Raw genomic sequence first — 18,420 nt, 5'->3', positions numbered from 1 at the left:
TGTGGCCTGGTTGCTTAGATAGCTCGTCTCACATTCTTACTAGAGAGGTTAAGGTGACAATCGATCCCACAACTCTATTAGAGTAACCCAAGAGCTAGTCACTTTCTCTATGGTTAATCACTTCGAAATCAAGTACGTCTAGAACAGATAGCTGTCGAGTAGCTTTAGGCGAAATACAACAGAACTAGTCAAATGCACACTTTTATTTTGGAGACCTGTTTCTTCTTAACAATAATTTTCTTTTTATTTACGAACGAAATATGAAAAGATATTCGCCATTTTTACTTGTTGTGGGTAAGATACTTACATGTATTTACAGTATAAAAAATATGATATACTTTAGTGGTTAAAACTTTTGCCTATGGCGTTTTAGAAAATGTAGAAAAACCAAAGACCGGGAAGGTTGTGCAAATGATGTTCACAACAATTCACGTACATATGATCAAAGTAATTTTCAAACGTGAGATAACGCACACCTTAAATGAACTCAAAAGGGAATATTTATTGATTATATTTTGTTGCTACAATGCACACTATATGAATTGTGAACTTATAGACTTCTGTGAAAGAAAAGCGTTTCGGTACACATCCTTTATTATTTTCAATCAAGCACAAATAAGATACATAGTTATTTATTTGTTTGAAGCACGAAGAAAAGCAGGAAATTGAAACTTGTTTTTTTCACGTTAGGTACATATTATTTTGCATCGTAACTTAAGAAGTAATGAACATATGTTTCAAATGTGGACGTTTTTGGTATATACATATTTCTGTTAAACGGCTACGGTTGTTGCAACTAGTCTTAAATTAAGTAACACGTTGAATTATATATTTAGTTTCAACATAGTTATAATGCGCTTGTTAATGGCGATATAAAATTAAGGAAAGCGTAACATTTTTATCTCTCTGAGTGTTTAATTCAGTCTTTCAAACCCGAAGAAAATGTAAGTTCAATTTTGCCTAGTGAATTTCAGTCTTTGATTTCAAATTTTGAAGAATAATTAATCAATCTAACAATACTTTGGATTTCGAACTCTTGTGAGGAACCAGCAAGGATATGCCTAAACAGAATTTTTTCTTGAAATATTGGTGAGATTCAGATATGTAAATGTGCAATAGTATTAAGCTAACCCTAATGAAAGTTAGTTGAATTTCGTTTGCTCTTACTACGTCTGAATAAGATGTTTCGACCGACCAGTTTTTCATTATTTGAATGCTTTTCATTCACGAGTCATGGCGTGAACTTACAACCATCTATCTTTATCGTGATGTACTTGCCGGTTGACATCTACTTGTTTACAAACAATACAAAGGAAATAACATCTTGTTTTTCGTATGATCACTCCAAAGTGAAAGAAATAGAGATTTGTTCAACTTAAACTCAGAAATTTTGCAAACATTTGCGCCCTGTTGAAGACCGATATTACGATGCTATTCGAGAATTTAATCCAACCTTGCGAGAGTAAAGAGACATACTGTTCAGCTTACACACAATCGAAAATTTTGGAAGATTCTAAATTTATAAAGTAAAAATAATGCTTTAAATCCTTTAAATGCTTATAAATTCTAAGCTTCATTAGCGAAGATCCACATATTCCTTTCAGTATTTCTTGTGTTGTATATTGATCAGTTATTCTAAGTAAATACATCAGTAAAAAAGGCAACAGCGTATTGAACGTAATTTTCCTACAACTAATTGTTTCTTGTGAGATTATAACACATTGATTTATCTGTTACTCGCAAGCTATGATTATACAATGTAACTTATTAAAGGAAAAATGAAAGAAACTAGTACATTATTTGAAGATCAGAAAAAGGTTAAAATTGCACAATAAATTTTTATTGTCGAATTTTAATCTTTGTTGTTATCATACAATATTAAGTGCACAATATGCTTTCCTACTGAATTTAGTTGTGTAAACTAGACATCTATGAATTACTGAGCTATAGGTAAACATGACGCAATCACAAAAAATAGGGTTGTTGTGCGTTTTACATTAGTTATCAAGCAAGCGAAGTCAAAAGATAGTAATCATGTAAGTGGTACCTAACTGAATTCCAATGAAAAATAAATGAAATACTTGAATACATAATATTGTAAGTTTGACTGATAAAAAAATGTTTTTACATATGTTTTGAGTGGTGTCAAAGTCGTATCTCTTCAGCCTTCAACAGGTTTATACCTGAAACAAAAGAAACAAAAACAGCTAAATTCTCCATATAAACACTAAGATGAAGTGAAATTTCGCATTAGTTATATTAGCGATTTTATCTGGTTTTTTGAATGTTTGTATAAGTTTCACTTTGACTAAATTAATTCAGTAAAGTGAAGTATCATTAAGAATTTACGAGTTTCCTCAATTTGTGTTTTTAATCCAGGAGAAAATATTGCATACGACGTATGTTACACAAAAAAAGAGAAATAAATCTTATGTTAATTGGAGAAAAAACATTATTTGAAAGACTATAACATGTAAACAAAATACGTATATGTGGGTATATATATACGTATGGGTATTATTTAATAATAATTTTCCCTGCAGCAAATTTGAAAAGTCATATCCATCACTTCACACATTTCTCATGAAATTACCATGTCTGCAAATATTCGTTTGTCCTTTGGCAAATATGTAGTCAGTTTGGTATGTTGAGGGAAGAAAAATGATTATTTGTATAATATTATTAACTAAACGATAGCAGTTGTAAGACATATCCTGTACATCTTTAGTATAAAGAGTTGACGAAGTTAGCATTGAGTCACGTTTGATCGAAATAACTTTACAATAAATCAATGTTACTAAAATAATTTGTATATTCCTGTCCAATAAACCTAGCCTCGTAAAGAAGAAAACATTCAAAGAAAACAGAACGAAGTTTATTTTATTGTTTAACATTGGTTTTCATATCGCTAAAGTAAATATTGTTTGCTATAGCTTGTATTAAGTCATCATGTGGTTATAGTCTTTTCTTGAATTGATATCTTTTATTAAAATTTGACCATTTTGGTTTTCTTGATGCATCATTTATCAATGCTTACACATAATTTTCAGTTTCAGTTACAAACCAATACATTTTTAATAATTACTTTATGTCTTTCATTTGCAATGAAGTGTGAAACGATGATACTAAACAAAGTTTTTGTAATCACTTATTAGTTGTACATTTATTTGATGATTTTGTCATGTTTTATACTATTGCTTAAATAAAATAGAAAAGCTTCACTGAATGATATAATTTAATCTACTTTACCTTTTCAGGCTGTTAAGGAGTATTCATATAGTCATTTGATCGATCTGTGTCATTTTGGGTGGGAAGTAAATTTCTTTTCCCAAGATGTTTCAGCAGTGCAGCATTGGCCATAATCTGATGTTGACTCTGTTTCATTTTTCTCCGAGCCATTTCTAACATCAACCTCTGACTCAAAACGTCCAGAGGGCTGACGATAGACAAAGATGGTCGATCGGCACGCTTAGCTGTAATGCCATTTCCTCTATTGATTGCCGTTTCTGAATGTCCCCCACGTGCTTGAGGCTTATTGTCTTTTATAATGGATTTCTGTTGAGGGATTCTGGATGATTGGCTTGTGTCCATAAAATCATCAGGGTAATATCCAACATTTCTTTCCCTTTCTTCGTTTATAAGGGGATTTGCTTGCTCATATTTTTCTTTCGCTTTAGCTAAATTTCTTATTAACATGTCAAAAAGCAACCTCCTTGGCCTCGGAAAATGGCTACTTTCCTCTGATCGGTCCTCATTGTATCCGTTGTTGTTCTGTGACGAATGATCGCCATAAAAGTGTAATGTCTCTTTCGAAAGGTCTTCTTTATTACGATTTTCTTTTCCAAGCAGTCTTTTATATCTATTCTGGAACAATGCACCCTGTACGGTGCTCACAAATAATATCAAAAGTATTGGTAGGACCATCAGCAATACTCTGTGGCCAGATGCAGTCATGCTGGTTCTGTGGAAAGAACAAGAAATATAATTTCAGCATTCTAAATGGTACATACATTTTTTTTCCAAAAAAGAAAGATATTATTAATAGGGACTTTCAGCTCTACAACTTAAACGTAATTAATTTTAGCGATTTCTTAGAACATTTAATGTGAATCTGAAAAAAAATGTTGTGACGTCAAAAGATAGACAGTCAACTGTGCTTTATATCGCTATATATACATAACCATCTTTGCCATGCATGTACAATAAGAGTTCGAAAGTATATAATAAAACAAAAGCAATTGAGAAAATGGCATATTAATGTTTTTTATTTGAACTGGACCCTTTTTGACATAGTGGTATAAATTTTGTGCTAGATTGTTGGTTATCTGCTATGTACAAAATGTGCATAACATTATCTTACTAGAAAACAGAGTAAGTGTTTGTTTTTTGAAATTTGCTATACAAGGGCTATCTGTCCTACCTGTCCTAAATTTAGCAGCTAGTCATCATCGTCCATCGCTTACTCTTGGGCTACTCTTTTACCAACAAATAATGGGATTGACCGCCAAATTATAATGTCCTCATGGCTCAAAGGGCGAGCATGTCTAGTGTAATAGGGATTCGAACTCGCAACCCTTAGATTACGAATTGAGCGCCCGAACCGCCTGGCCCTGTCAGGCCTCAAAGGAAATGAGACAATACAGTATTATAAGATAAAAACCAATGACTGAAACTGCACAATGTATTTTATTGTGGATATTTCGTACTACACTGAATTGTTTTCACTTGAAATATTGTCGAAATTAGTTGAGTAAATTTATTACACGATCTTATGAAGTCAAGACATTACACGAACAGATTGCCGGACAACTCTGCTTAAGTATTTGGATAACAAAAGTATATTGTCCAAAAATAAATCCACATATGAATAAACTAAAACAACGTGTGAAGAACTGTGCGAAATTTGAAATAAGAAAACCAGCTGGTTTCATTAAGACTGTTTGTTTGTTTGTTTTGGAATTTTGCACAAAGCTACTCGAGGGCTATCTGTGCTAGCCGTCCCTAATTTAGCAGTGTAAGACTAGAGGGAAGGCAGCTAGTCATGTGGGCTACTCTTTACCAACGAAAAGTGGGATTTACCGTCACATTATAACGCCACCACGGCTGGGAACGAACCACCCGCGCAGATTGGTAACGCGCTTGCCAGGCCCCATTAAGACTGATAAGTAACTTTATAAATTTATATCCTGCTACATTGGAAAAAGTGTGTAGTTAAAAACTAGAACTTTTACGGTTTAGTGAGGTTTTATAATACCTTAGCTCATGCAAGATATAGGCATATTATATTATGGAAATAAAAATCGAACTATAACTATATTTTTGAGGTACTTATTGTGAAGTGCCTCAACTTTCTAAAGTTATCATCTAGATAATTAGTCGATTGTATTTACGTATAAGAAATTTAAAAATAAATGGTTTTGTCCAAAGTAATTACATTATTCAAAAAATGCACTGAAGTTTAATCTGAACTCGGAAGAGAAAATCTAAAGAACACATCATTGAACAGATATTTGGTAAAATATGATGTTTCACGGAGACTGAAAACGTTTTTACACAATTGTTTGTTTGTTCTATTAAAATTTGCGCAAAACTATTTGACAGCTATCTTAGCTAGTTGTCCCTGATTTGGAAGTGATAGGTAATAGGGTATTATTTATTTGTTGAAGTGCAGACAAGAGGAAAGGCAACTAGTTAACACCGCTTACCTCAACTTCTGAGCTACTCTTTAACAACGACAAGTGTAATCAATCGTCATATCATTACGCCTTCGTTGCTGAAATGGCATGCGTGGCCATAGTTAAAGTAACATCAAAATTATATAGAAAAAAGTAATTAATAAAATACATTTTTCTTGGCTGCATATTCGTTTTCATTGAAATGAATTAAGAGAAACTATAATTTTGGTACCTTAACACTCGCAAAAAAAATAACATTTTAAATTGCAAGAACAGTTAATTACATTTGATGAAGATAAAATATTTATATTAATTAGAGAGAATATCAATATAGATATGCAGGTCACAGAAAGATGGATAGAAATGCCATCTTACGCAAATAGGTCATATAACACCAAAACGAATTAAGTACAAGCTAAAAAAAATGAATATTGATTTTATTACACAAATGAAATAAAGAGGTAGTATGCTCATAAAGAAGCTATAAAAATACGCGAGAAAACGTATTAACAACTTATTTAACTTCTGAAATAAGTCTTCCGATGGGATAATGGAAACTTTACAAACTTACATCTTTGTGATAGACACAGCAGATGGCGGTCATCCCATTTTTTTTCAAGTTAAGGTAGAGTTTAAAGAAGAATATTTTAAAAATCTTTTTGTTGTATTTTATTATCATTTATTTTTTCATAACATATAAAAGTTACTGTTAAAGCATCGTTTTTTCCAAAAATTTCCCAAATTATTTTTATGATATTTTTATCGCTCCCAAGCAATGCCATTTCAGTAAACTTCACACCTGAAAACAAACTTAGCAATATATGAGCTGTTCCATTAAATTTTAGCAATTATTTCTGTTGCTGTTAAAGTAACAGTGTTGCCCATTTTAATCAAAACATCAATCATGTTTTCCTGAAACTAAAACCTCATTCTGCCAATAATTAACACAACAGCACAATGAAACTAAACATGTTTATATTTATTACGTACCTTAGCCATTATTAACTAGTCAAAAACTATAGAAATCTACGAACTATATGCACTGTTATCCCTAGGAAGCTCATCATTGAATGAAAAGATGACAGGTAATTTCCTTTTTCTCAGGTACAGTTCCCAACTTTGAACGTTTGTGGATGAATTTCCAAACGTATTTTAAACATAAAATACTGCAAAACACCATAGGTGTTTTAACTGTCTAACCATAGTTAGAAACTAGTTTAAGTTTTTAATATTTATTCACAATCATCTTTCTAATCCTAAATGTATGCTATAGCTTTATATAAAAACTAAATATTTTTAAAGGAATTCTTTGATCTACATGCATGCATGTAAATGTATATATATACTTATATTTAAGTTCATACTTAAATTCATACTGCGTTAACAAGGTTCATTACGAACCATGGTACTGGGTGCCAATGGTGATAATTGCTTTATACATTCCCCTTGAGATGTGCTTTTCACTTACAAGGCTAAACAGATTTTATGTTTAATATTTACGAAATCTTGAACTTGTAGCAGGATGTAAAGTTGTAACTGTATTTTTGGAATTGATTTTTAAGGGTTTAATTTATATAATTTGAAGGTTTTTGTTGTTGAGAAGAATGACATTTCCGAGTCCGATGTTGAGGTCTTATTATTAAAGTAAGGCAGAAGCAGTTTATTAGCTATTCCTTTACCATCTTTATTTATTTTTGTATGTAAATATCTGTACAACTGTAAAGTTACAATATGGTTCAATGAACTTCGACCATTGGATGTGCAAACTGTGGTTTGCACTCCTAAAATGCATAGACTTTAGAGACAATACATATATATGAGCGTGTGTGTGTGAGAGACAGAGATTGATCAACTATAACACATAATTTGTATCTATCTAACTTCTACTGCAGCTAAAAATAGTATAAAATATCAAACAGTGAAGGTAATTACTAATGTTCATTAATACAGAATAATAACGCACAGAAAACACTCATATTGTACATTTACAATTTTCTAACGTTCTCCCATGTGTTGATGAAAAGCAAGAAAATATTTTGATGCTTTCTTGTGTAGTTTTATGTTTCGAACTAGATTTTAAGATTCACTGTATTTGTTACTTTTAGTAACTTTGTTACTTTTGTAATAAATTAACTATTTGTTACTTAAAATACATTTCTTTTAAGAAAATCAAGTATTTGAAGAGATAATTTCTTCTTCAGAACGTCGATAATGTACGTCGCTGAATGTAGTGTGGCGAACTAACATGTTCTTATTTCAAAACTATCCAAATATCATTTATATGTGTTTCTTCATACATCAAAGCCACATCGGGCTATTTGTTGTGTACAAGGAGGGTAATTGTGCTCTCTGATTTTAGCGTTGTAGATTCGAACATTCACCACTGTCCTACTGAGGGGACAAATATTTTTGTATCGAGCTAGAACATTAATTTAATTATTAAGTTACAGCTACGACATATTAAATAAATTTGCGATATAGAATTATTTAGCGGTAACAATGAACTTTGATCTAGGTTTTTATGACTTATTTTTACTTTTTTAAATAGAATTGTCTATTTAGAATTAAGCAAAAAGATACATAATAAGCTGTCGGTACTCTGCACATCACTAGTATCGAAAGCCGGTTCTTAGCAGTGTGAGTCCGCAAATATACCTCTGGGTTAAATAGAAGTACACAGCGTCTTACTTAATTCTAACATGGATTGAATAAAACGTTGTTACATTTTGGAAATTTATAATTGCGCAGTACTGATGTATTTTTGTGCAGTGAGTTTTGTATCATTCTATCTTATATTTATATACTTGTTATTTTATTCAAGTAAAATTATAATATAAAAGACCACTATGTCTCACTTCCAACAACATGTATGTATATGCCACTAAAAACGTTATTTTAAATTTATGATAACTCTTTTAAAACTTAAAAGTAAAATAAAAGTTATACAGTCACAATGAACATAATGACATTTTTTCTGTGCAAACCAATTTATATTAACATGATCTATGCTGTAAACATATGCTTTAGTCTAAACATAATCAAAGAGTTGGTTTTGAAGGAATATATTATAACCTCAGAATTATTTCTGTTATCGATGTAGAACATATATTTATGAAAGTTGTACGTTCCTTCACTATCGATCCAATTTCTGTTATTCTGTTAGACCCACATTCTCATAAGTTCCCTAAGCCTAAACTCTCAAGGGTAGATAAAGTGAAAGCTTTTCCTAAAACCTAGATAAGGTATGATACGACGGTAAGGATAAAGCTCTGCCTTTCTTCACTTTCAAAGCTCGTACGACTTCCCAAGGGAAGATAACTCACTTTGCGCAGATTTTGCCATTCGAATAAGAAGGAATTTCTATCCATAGGTTTTGTCTTGTAGCGATATAAGACAGGTCCCATGTAACTACCACAATTAAACTACGCTGTAAAAAAAATTAAAGGTCAGGTATGATTTTCACATCATATTATTATTATTCAATTCGAAGTTTATAAAACCTAGAAAGGTAGTATTCAAATGAAAACAAAAGGGACCCTCAAGAGTCGCGGCATTTGAAGCACCTTCAGGTATTATTAGAGTAAATTAATCTCTGATACTTTTTTTTCCTTTATATTTGTTATATTTTTGTGCGCCATCAATACCAAACTTGAGGCGCGCCTATACTCGATCCAATTTTATTACTAATCAGAATCTCTAACAGCCTTCTTTCAAATTTTAGTTACTTCAGGCAGGATTAGCATAAATTTGACATGTCATCTTTGACATCTTGTGTAATCAAATAATTCAGTAGAAAGGATTTGACCTCTTGAGTCCAAAACTGTTATTAGATTTTAAATCGGTCTATAGGTTAAAAGTTTGATCTTAAAAAATTAAGATCTATTCTATGACTGACTCGTAATCCGAGGGTCGCGAGTTCGAATCCCGGTCGCACCAAACATGCTTGCCCTTTCAGTCGTGGGGACATTATGATGTGACGGTCAATTCCACTATTCGTTGGTAAAAGAGTAGCCCAAGAGTTGGCGGTGGGTGGTGATGACTAACTGCCTTCCTCTTGTATATATATTTCATCATTAAATGTTTAAAACTTTTGATTACGACTGCATATGATGAAAACTACGTGAAATCTACGTTAATAGAAGAGGAAGCTAAAGGGAAGTTTTGTTGTTGTTTGAAGTTAAGCATTGGTTTTTCCACCAGTTTTGTCTGCTAATCCTTTTTTGAATATCAGTTTGAAATTTTCTTCGTTGAAACTCGCCAATAAAAATAAACAACTTGTTTTTCCACTTCAGCTTTCCTTCTCATTGTCACGGTGGTATATCTGTAAACACATACCGCTAGAAACCTGGTTTCGATAGCCGTGGTGGACACAAATAGCCCTTTCTGTTGCTTTGTGATTAATTCCAATCAATCAGTTTGTAAACACAGTTGCCAGTATGGTTTATATTGTACAATAAAAGTTAAACTTCTGGCAAGTGTATTAGTTCTCACGAAGATTGTTTTTTAGACATATGAGTAATCCTTATAATTTTTAACCAAGGTAGATTTTAGACATATTTAAATTTAAACCATAGTGAATAACAGGTGTTTATTTTGGAAGAATTATAAAATACAAAAATAAATTAGAAATTACTCTTCATCTGAAATAAACCTGCTGTTATTCAAAATCCTCAAGAAACGATAAAAATCTTTTCATAAAGAAAAATAGAATATTGACTAAAATAGTTGGTATGCAATGTCCACCTACGTGGTTCCCGGATTGGCAAACGTTCCTTTTTTTTTTCGTGCTTTCCATCAAACTTCTGGAATTACACGAGATTAACGTCACAAAACAGTTTGATTCTTATTCAAATATTCACTTCTCTTTGGCATATACACACAACAATTCTTTGATTCAGTATTATATCAGACTACGGCTTATGCTACTTCACCTATTTGTTGTTATTTTCAAAGTACAGTACATATTATTCCAGCATTCATAGCGTATTTTCCTTATCTATTTTCGTAAAAGGAGTAACCGTTTATTTGCTAAAAATAATATATGTTGAAAAGGAGACCTGAGTCTTTCGAACTATTTTTCTATAACGAGAAAACTTTTTCACAAAAAATCTTCACCTATCTTTACGTGATTTATTAAGATGCTAAAACCGATTTTTCTTTGTTAGTTTGCTAGTTACAATAAATTGCATATTTAATTTTTCTTGTTATTATTATATAATCAGGGATCGTTTCGTTGAGTTGTCAGTGTATCTGTTAGAAGTATTTACGCTTTAATGGAAAATTCCAAATAAATCAAGCTTGAAAAAGAAAAGTAATTATTCTGAAAAACATTTGCTTTAAGATTAATAATAAGTTGTTCCATAGACCTAAATTAAACTGGAAGATTTGAATGTTTTAGTTTAAGTTGCGGCTGTATTTGTTTTATGATGTTAAAAAAAGTGCTATCGTGAAAACATACATTAGATTTTCTCTCTATTCAATGATAAGAAGTAAAGTAGATTTCGTAAATTGGCTTTGAAAAATTCTTGAAGCAATGATGAAGTAAATATTTTAGTTTTCTATATTAAAATACATTACATTTATAGATCATTTTTGTCTAGCGTTCTATCTTAAATAACTAAGAGAATAAAACATCGTTCACGGGTAAAATACAAGCCGGTGATTTGATATTTTACTGTCTTAAGTTTTCTTCTTCTGCGATGGTACTGAATATACATTTTATTCTATGTGAATTAGGTCTATATTAATGTATTAACCACTCTACTTAGTTATAGTGAATAAAGCTGGTGTAATTGGACCTTAAAACAGAGATGTCCTTTATTCACATCTCACTAAAGTTATTTAAAAAAAATTAGGTTATATTTGAATCATAAACATGAATAATTTATACGTTGTTTAGTGTTGTTCATATGAAAATCTTGTAATATTTTAGGCGTATTTAAGTTTCTTTTTTATTGAAGTATCAGAATAATATTTACGATATCGTTTAATTTTATTTGCATCAGACTGAAATGTTTAAAATGCGGTTTATTTTTATTGAGATCAAAGTAGTAAAATAATATTTAAGATACACTTCAGTTAGTTTTCGATTTTTTTCGCATATTATGTGATTGACCCATTTACAGGTTTCGCAGTGGCAGAACTGTATCTCTGCGGACTCACACTGCTAGAAACCGGGTTTTGATACCCGTGGTAGGCAGAGCACAGATATCCTGTTGTGTAACTTTGTGTTTAATTCCAAACAATCAATCAATCAAACCCATTTACGGGCAGTGTGGCTAAAAGCAAATAAAGGTTTTTAGTTTTTCGGAATTTGTTCTGCCACTTTATTGGGTTCAGCTCAAAATTAATTCGTTTTGTTTTTTGGTCGACGCACGCAATACACAAGTGTGCTTTATGCCATTTTGTTATCAATGATTCAGAAAGAAAATCTTGCACGATGATCACTAGTTTAATGTCTAAAATCTTTTTACTACCGTAGTGTTTACCGCGCTTTAAAACAGCAACAAAAATGACGTAAATTAATTAGAAAATACAATAAATATAACTTTTACAGTAGGTGAGTACTAGTTTTAAATGTAACAATGTTTCAACCCATAATATTGGATCGTAATAAAGTGAAAGTTATATTGTGAATTTTACATGATGAGGACTAGAGAGTGTGAGCCGAAACGTTGTAATATTTACGATGAGAACTAGTCTGATGTAAAAGCTATATTTATTGTATTTGGGATTTAACTATTCAGTTCGTTAGGTCTCTCACTACTCATCAAATGTTGTTGACGTTTCTGCTTGTTGTATAAATGTTAAACATGACAACGATGAATTTGAGATTCATCAATTTGAAAAGAGCATGTAGCCAAACAATTAGTCCATTTCTTTGTTGCTGAATCATTTTCGGAAATTATGAGCTAGAAAGTCTTCATTTCAGTGGTGATCCAGTCATCTGTTAGAGATTTATGTAGATTTAAGATTAATCTAATTCATCTAAGCTAGAAGAACGTAATGAGACATTGTTAGGATTACAGACAATAATAGTAGTAACAGCACTATAGTGATGAATGAATACATTCTAATCACCAATTTTTAATTTATGACTTTATATACTAGTAGCTAGTTCGACACGTAAAATTAACTGCATTATTTACTCCGTTAGCTTGCATGGAAGGGGCCTGGCATGGCCTAGCGCGTTAAGGCGTGCGCTTCGTAATCTGAGGGTCGCGGGTTCGCGCCCGAGTCGTGCCAAACATGCTCGCCCTCCCAGCCGTGATGGCGTTATAATGTGACGGTCAATCCCACTATTCGTTGGTAAAAGAGTAGCCCAAGAGTTGGCGGTGGGTGGTGATGACTAGCTGCCTTCCCTCTAGTCTTACACTGCTAAATTAGGGACGGCTAGCACAGATAGCCCTCGAGTAGCTTTATGCGAAATTCCAAAAACAAAAAACAGCTTGCATGGATCAGAAGTTCCTAAAAACTGACTGTAATTAGATAGACTGCGTGATACCAACACACGAAAAAATGGAAAGCATCACATCCCTCATAAGCAAGATAATGTGTTACTTTCCCATAGCCATTCCCGAACATAATTAATTCATACACGACGAAAGATAACACATTGACAGTAGTTTAAACGTTTTTGTAATTTCATCAGTGGTTTTGAGAGGTGAACAACGATCCAAGACTTAGTTGATTATGCCTAAAAAGTACGTAATATATTTAATAAATATGAAGACGAATTAATAAATAATAAACTGATAAAATATTTGATCTCTGGTTTAAAATTTTATAATCAAAGCCTTAAATAACAAGCTTTCTAAGTGAACATGAAGGAGCAAAACTCTGATTAGAACACAGTGAAATTTAGAATAATAAATTACATATATGTGACAAACAGATACGTTTCTTTGTCTTTGTTCACCTTTGAGATAAAACAGTGAAACTAGAATCGGTAAAGCTTGGTTCTGCCAAATGTTAACATCAAAATATTGATTACATTTTCAATTATTCATAAAATCTAATTACTCGGTCAAAACAATATGCTTATTTTAAAATAAGATTTAAATTTGCGTATATTAAGCAGGTAAAATCGTTGTAACTAAAGACAACAATGTTTTTTGTGCAAAAATTTGATTATTAAAATAACTCACTCTGCAAATTGTTGAATAAATGTGTGGTTTCAGAAGAATGATTTCTAATAAAGAGACTAGGAATTGAAATATTTTTCCTGCTTCCAATTATTGCGAGAGTCGCTGGTTCGAATCCGTGTCTCACCAAACATGCTCACCCTTTCAGCCGTTGGGTCGTTATAATGTGACGGACAATCCCACTATTCATTGATAAAAGAGTAGCCTAAGAGTTGGCGGTGAATGGTGATCACTAGTTGCCTTCTCGCTAGTCTTAAACTGCTAAATTAGGAACGGCTAGCGTAGATAGCCCTGGTTTAACTTTGAGCGAAATTTAAAACAAACCAAACCAATTATTACGACACTACATTGTCTGATAAAACAACATTGATTAGTATTTTAGTAATACTCAAGCAACTCTTATGAGTTGTATTGTTTCATAAATAGACATAGAGTCTCTTCTAGGCTTAGGTAAGGCCATAGTTAATAACAACTATCAACAATTATTTATATACATTTCTGATTGCCATCAGTCACTGATATTGGAAATCACACACTCATAAAAGGAGAGGTAAAAAGTTTCTTGATTTTTAAATTAATATTTATTTGAACTATTTCTTTGTCTTGTAAGAAATGTTGAAAAAATTGTACAGTTGGAGAAATTCATTTAATTCATATAATAAAACAAGCATTTAATATTTTCTCTAATTAATTTGAATCATTTAAAGTATCATGCGCGTAGCACAAAAAAGATATGTTGGACAAATAAACTTTGAGGGATCTCTAGATTCTCATATTATGTTACCTTTGGTGATTATCCTCAGTGATAACACTAATCACTTTACCTTGTTATATGGCATGCTTTGTTTTAACTAATATGACAAGCTGTCTCTTTTTTCCTTTTTATTAAATAAAAAAATCTGGTTGCATTAAAGGGTTAAAGCTACAAACTTTCATATATTATATGCAGTTATTTATAAGTGAACAACGAATTATTATATGTTCGAGTAAATAAAGCAAATAATCAAAATATTCAGTTATTAATCTACAAATAAATAAGGTTCTGTTTTGAAAATGGATAATTTAAACTATGTTTCATATGAACTTCCTAGGTTTTGAAGTTTTGTTAAATAATAAACGCATAGTAGAAATGTCTATTATAATACAGTGGTGAGAATTTTTTTATGACTCGCTCTCCTTCAAGCCTTTAAAGAATATAAGGGCATCGAATCAAAAACACATGTTCCAAAGTTCTCAGTATATTAGATACAACCATTTGCTCAAGTAATCTCTTCATCAAAAACTTTGGTTTCAGTATGTTATATGTAATGTTGCAGCCATGAGTCCTTATTAAAAGGTACCAATGCTCATTTCACATCGTTCGAAAATTTGTTGAATGTGATTTAACTCAAAGATTTCTGAAATAATAAACATGCTTTATCTTGATACTTTAAAGCTTTGAAATGTGAAATAAACGAGGAACTTGACAAAAAGTAAAAACTACGTTTTAATTAATTAACATATGGTCTTTCCTTGAGCTGAGAAAAAATCAAATCTTTTGTTTGATTCTTTAAACTTAAATATGGGAAACAATTAAGTTAATATATGGAAAAACAAAGGATAAAAATGAATAAACTAATTCTTCCTGAAAAGTAAATTGCTCTTTAAAAGCAAGGAAAAGAAACAATAATCAAATTGTACTTTTACACGTATTAGTAAAGGACAGCGTGAAATATAAGTAAGCAAACATGTTTGCTGTTTTTTGAATTTCGCACAAAGCTACACGAGGGCTATCTGCGCTAGCTGTCCCTAATTTAGCAACTAAGACTAGAGGAAAAGCAGCTAGTCATCACCACCCACCACCAACTCTTGGGCTACTCTTTTACCAACGAATAGTGGGATTGACAGTTACGTTATAACGCCCCAACGGCTGAAAGGGCGAGCATGTTTGGTGCGACTGGGATTGGAACCTGCGACCCTTGGATTATGAATCGAGCGCCTTAACCACCTGGTCATGCCGGGCCAGCAAACATGAAATCTATAAGTTGAGCCATAATGAATCCCACAATAACGAAAAACAAAACTACAAGAAACTGAACTTGCCTTTGTTCATGAGTAAGCTGTATTTGCATGTTTAGTGAATCTGTTTAACAGTACATATTAAATGAAATAAAAACTAAAAAAATGTATGAAACACAACATAATTATTATTTCACTAGTTCTTTTAAATGGAGATTGGCTATCATCATTAGTATATTTGAATAGACTTTAACTATAATCCTTGGTAAAGTTAACTGAGAGTTCGCTACCGTACCAAGTATGTTTGAATGGAGATTCACAAACATTCTTGGTATCTTTAATTTGATGTTCGCTATCATATTCAGTATCTGTAATTGGAGCTTCACTGTAATTACTAGTATATTTAAATGTAGGTTCACTAATATCCTTAGTATCTTTAATTGGAGGTTCACTTTCATCCCTAGTATCTTTAATTGAATATTTACTATTATTCTTAGCATATTTAATTGGTGTCTCATTATCATCCTTGGTATCTTTAATTTGGTGTTCATTATCACTCCTCATATCTTTAATTACAGATTTCCTATCATTTTTAGTTTCTTTAACTGGAGGGGCACTATCATCCCTAGTATCTTTAATCTGAAGTTCATTATCATCCCTAATATTTTTCAATCGGATGTTCACTATTATCCTTGGCACCTATAATTGGAGATTCCCCATCGTCCTTGGTATTTTAATTGAAGTTTCATTATTATTTCTAGTATCTTTAGTCAGAGGTTCACTATAAAGTTTATAATCTTTTTACGCACCGAATTGTATGTGCTTCGGTTCAGCATAGCCAGGTGGTTAAGGCACTTGACTCGCAATTCAAGGGTCGCGGATTCGAATCTCTTTCCACTAAACATCCTTGCCCTTTTACCAGTAGGGGCATTATTAGTTGACGGTTACTCCATCTATTTGTTGGTAAAACGTAGTCGAAAAGATGGCGATGGGTGTTGGTTATTAGCTGTTTTCCCTCTAGTCTTACACTGCTAAATTAGGGACAGGTATTTAAACCAAACTGCATATGGTTCATGATTTTGATGCTTAGAATACTATAACAATATCAGAGTCACACAGAAAGATGTATGCAAAAAGCCGTCAACTTTGCAATTAAACCAACTAATTACTGTTACAATGTCATATATGTATAGTTCCTAAAACATGAGTGATTTCAATCAATGTTTTCATCAGTTCTTTAAACTGATTTCTGTAACAGGCAGCAACATTAACTTACTCACTGTGACAAAGTAGAGAAAGTATTTGATAATTTGATATTTAAAGTTCGTGACATAGAATACACAAATGTTTGATGATTTATGTTCATCGTTAATTGTTTGATTAAATAATGCATATGCATGTCTTAGTATTTTAGATAAATTTCTTCATCCCAACGGAAGAATTATGAATGGCTTGTATGAAAAGGTTGTATTAAGGAAAGAAAATATTATTCGTGATGTTACTGAGGAATTTGTTTTATGTTAGTGCTATGTGTTAGCAAAAGAGAAAGTTTAAGACCATAAATTTGAACTTATGTGAGTGATTTTACAGTTAGCATAAAGTTAGATAAGTGTAGGATGCGTGATTTTATAGTTAGCATAAAGTTAGATAAGTGTAGTATGCGTGATTTTATAGTTAGCACAATTTTAAACAAGGAAACGTTTGGATTGATATGTTAAACGACAAAGTGACAATTGATAAAACAAGATTTCATTGCTTTGAGATTTTGGACGTTTGTAAGAGAAGAAAAAGTATGCTTTTTTAAATAAAAATAATAATGAAACTCTATATTACATGATTTCGACCAATTTTATAAGGTTCAAAAATAAAGATAATGAAGTTAAAGTTTCATGCAACTTCAAGATAAATTAATACTAGATTCGATGTTTTACTGCAAGTTGTTTGAAATTCTTATTTTTGTTGTTAATTGCTTTAATTGTTATCTATATCTTTATTTATACGCATAAAATATTTTACTTGTATACTATTCGAAGAGAGGTAACTTTACACTCAAGTCTTTTATTTTACTCATATTACACATTTTCTTGGAAAGTATTCTTAGCTACCGTTTTCTGAATGTGTATATAATGTTAACTACAATTGAAATGAATGACCACTTAGTTCAGTTACTTCTCTTAATTATTAATTAATCAATATAGATAGGAATATCTTAAAACACTATATCTCACATAAATAATTCAGTTTGGCGTAAAACTTTCCATGAATTGTTTAAATCTCATGGAAAATAAGATTTGAGAGCTTTTTGATGGTGCTAGCCGTACCTATAAAAACAGTATATTAATTATATAAATAAAACTTCCCCAAAATGAGAAGAAAATGACATTTACATTTTTTATGTGATTGAAGTAAAGTATGTCGGTAAAGGGTGTAAATAACTCTGTTGACATACAAATGTGTTCGTTTATAATTCTTAGACCTGCATCAGAAGTGGCCTAAGTTTATTCAAATCACACAAAACACCAAATTTCTATTACCAGATTTTTATAATAGGTTTTTTAATGACACATTTATTGATGTAGAATAAAACACATTTTTTTATTTCT

At 31.6% G+C, this 18,420-nt stretch overlaps 1 protein-coding gene across 1 annotated transcript in view; it reads right to left on the bottom strand.

Annotated features, from left to right (window-relative positions):
- Positions 1–549: 549 nt before the first annotated feature.
- Positions 550–18,420, bottom strand: part of LOC143223198 (uncharacterized) — a 46,144-nt gene continuing 28,273 nt past the window's right edge. The window contains exons 2-3 of the mRNA XM_076450799.1: positions 3,250–3,961; positions 550–2,183 (exon numbers count right to left, since the gene is read on the bottom strand). Coding sequence (XP_076306914.1) covers positions 3,262–3,954 — 693 coding nt within the window. The 5' untranslated portion in view covers positions 3,955–3,961 and the 3' untranslated portion in view covers positions 550–2,183; positions 3,250–3,261. The remainder of the gene's footprint in view (positions 2,184–3,249; positions 3,962–18,420) is intronic.

The sequence above is a fragment of the Tachypleus tridentatus genome, chromosome 8 (genome assembly GCF_004210375.1).
Source record: "Tachypleus tridentatus isolate NWPU-2018 chromosome 8, ASM421037v1, whole genome shotgun sequence".
NCBI lineage: Eukaryota > Metazoa > Arthropoda > Merostomata > Xiphosura > Limulidae > Tachypleus > Tachypleus tridentatus.
Note: the sequence above shows the minus strand (reverse complement) of the source record. Positions and strands in the feature narration are given on the sequence as shown.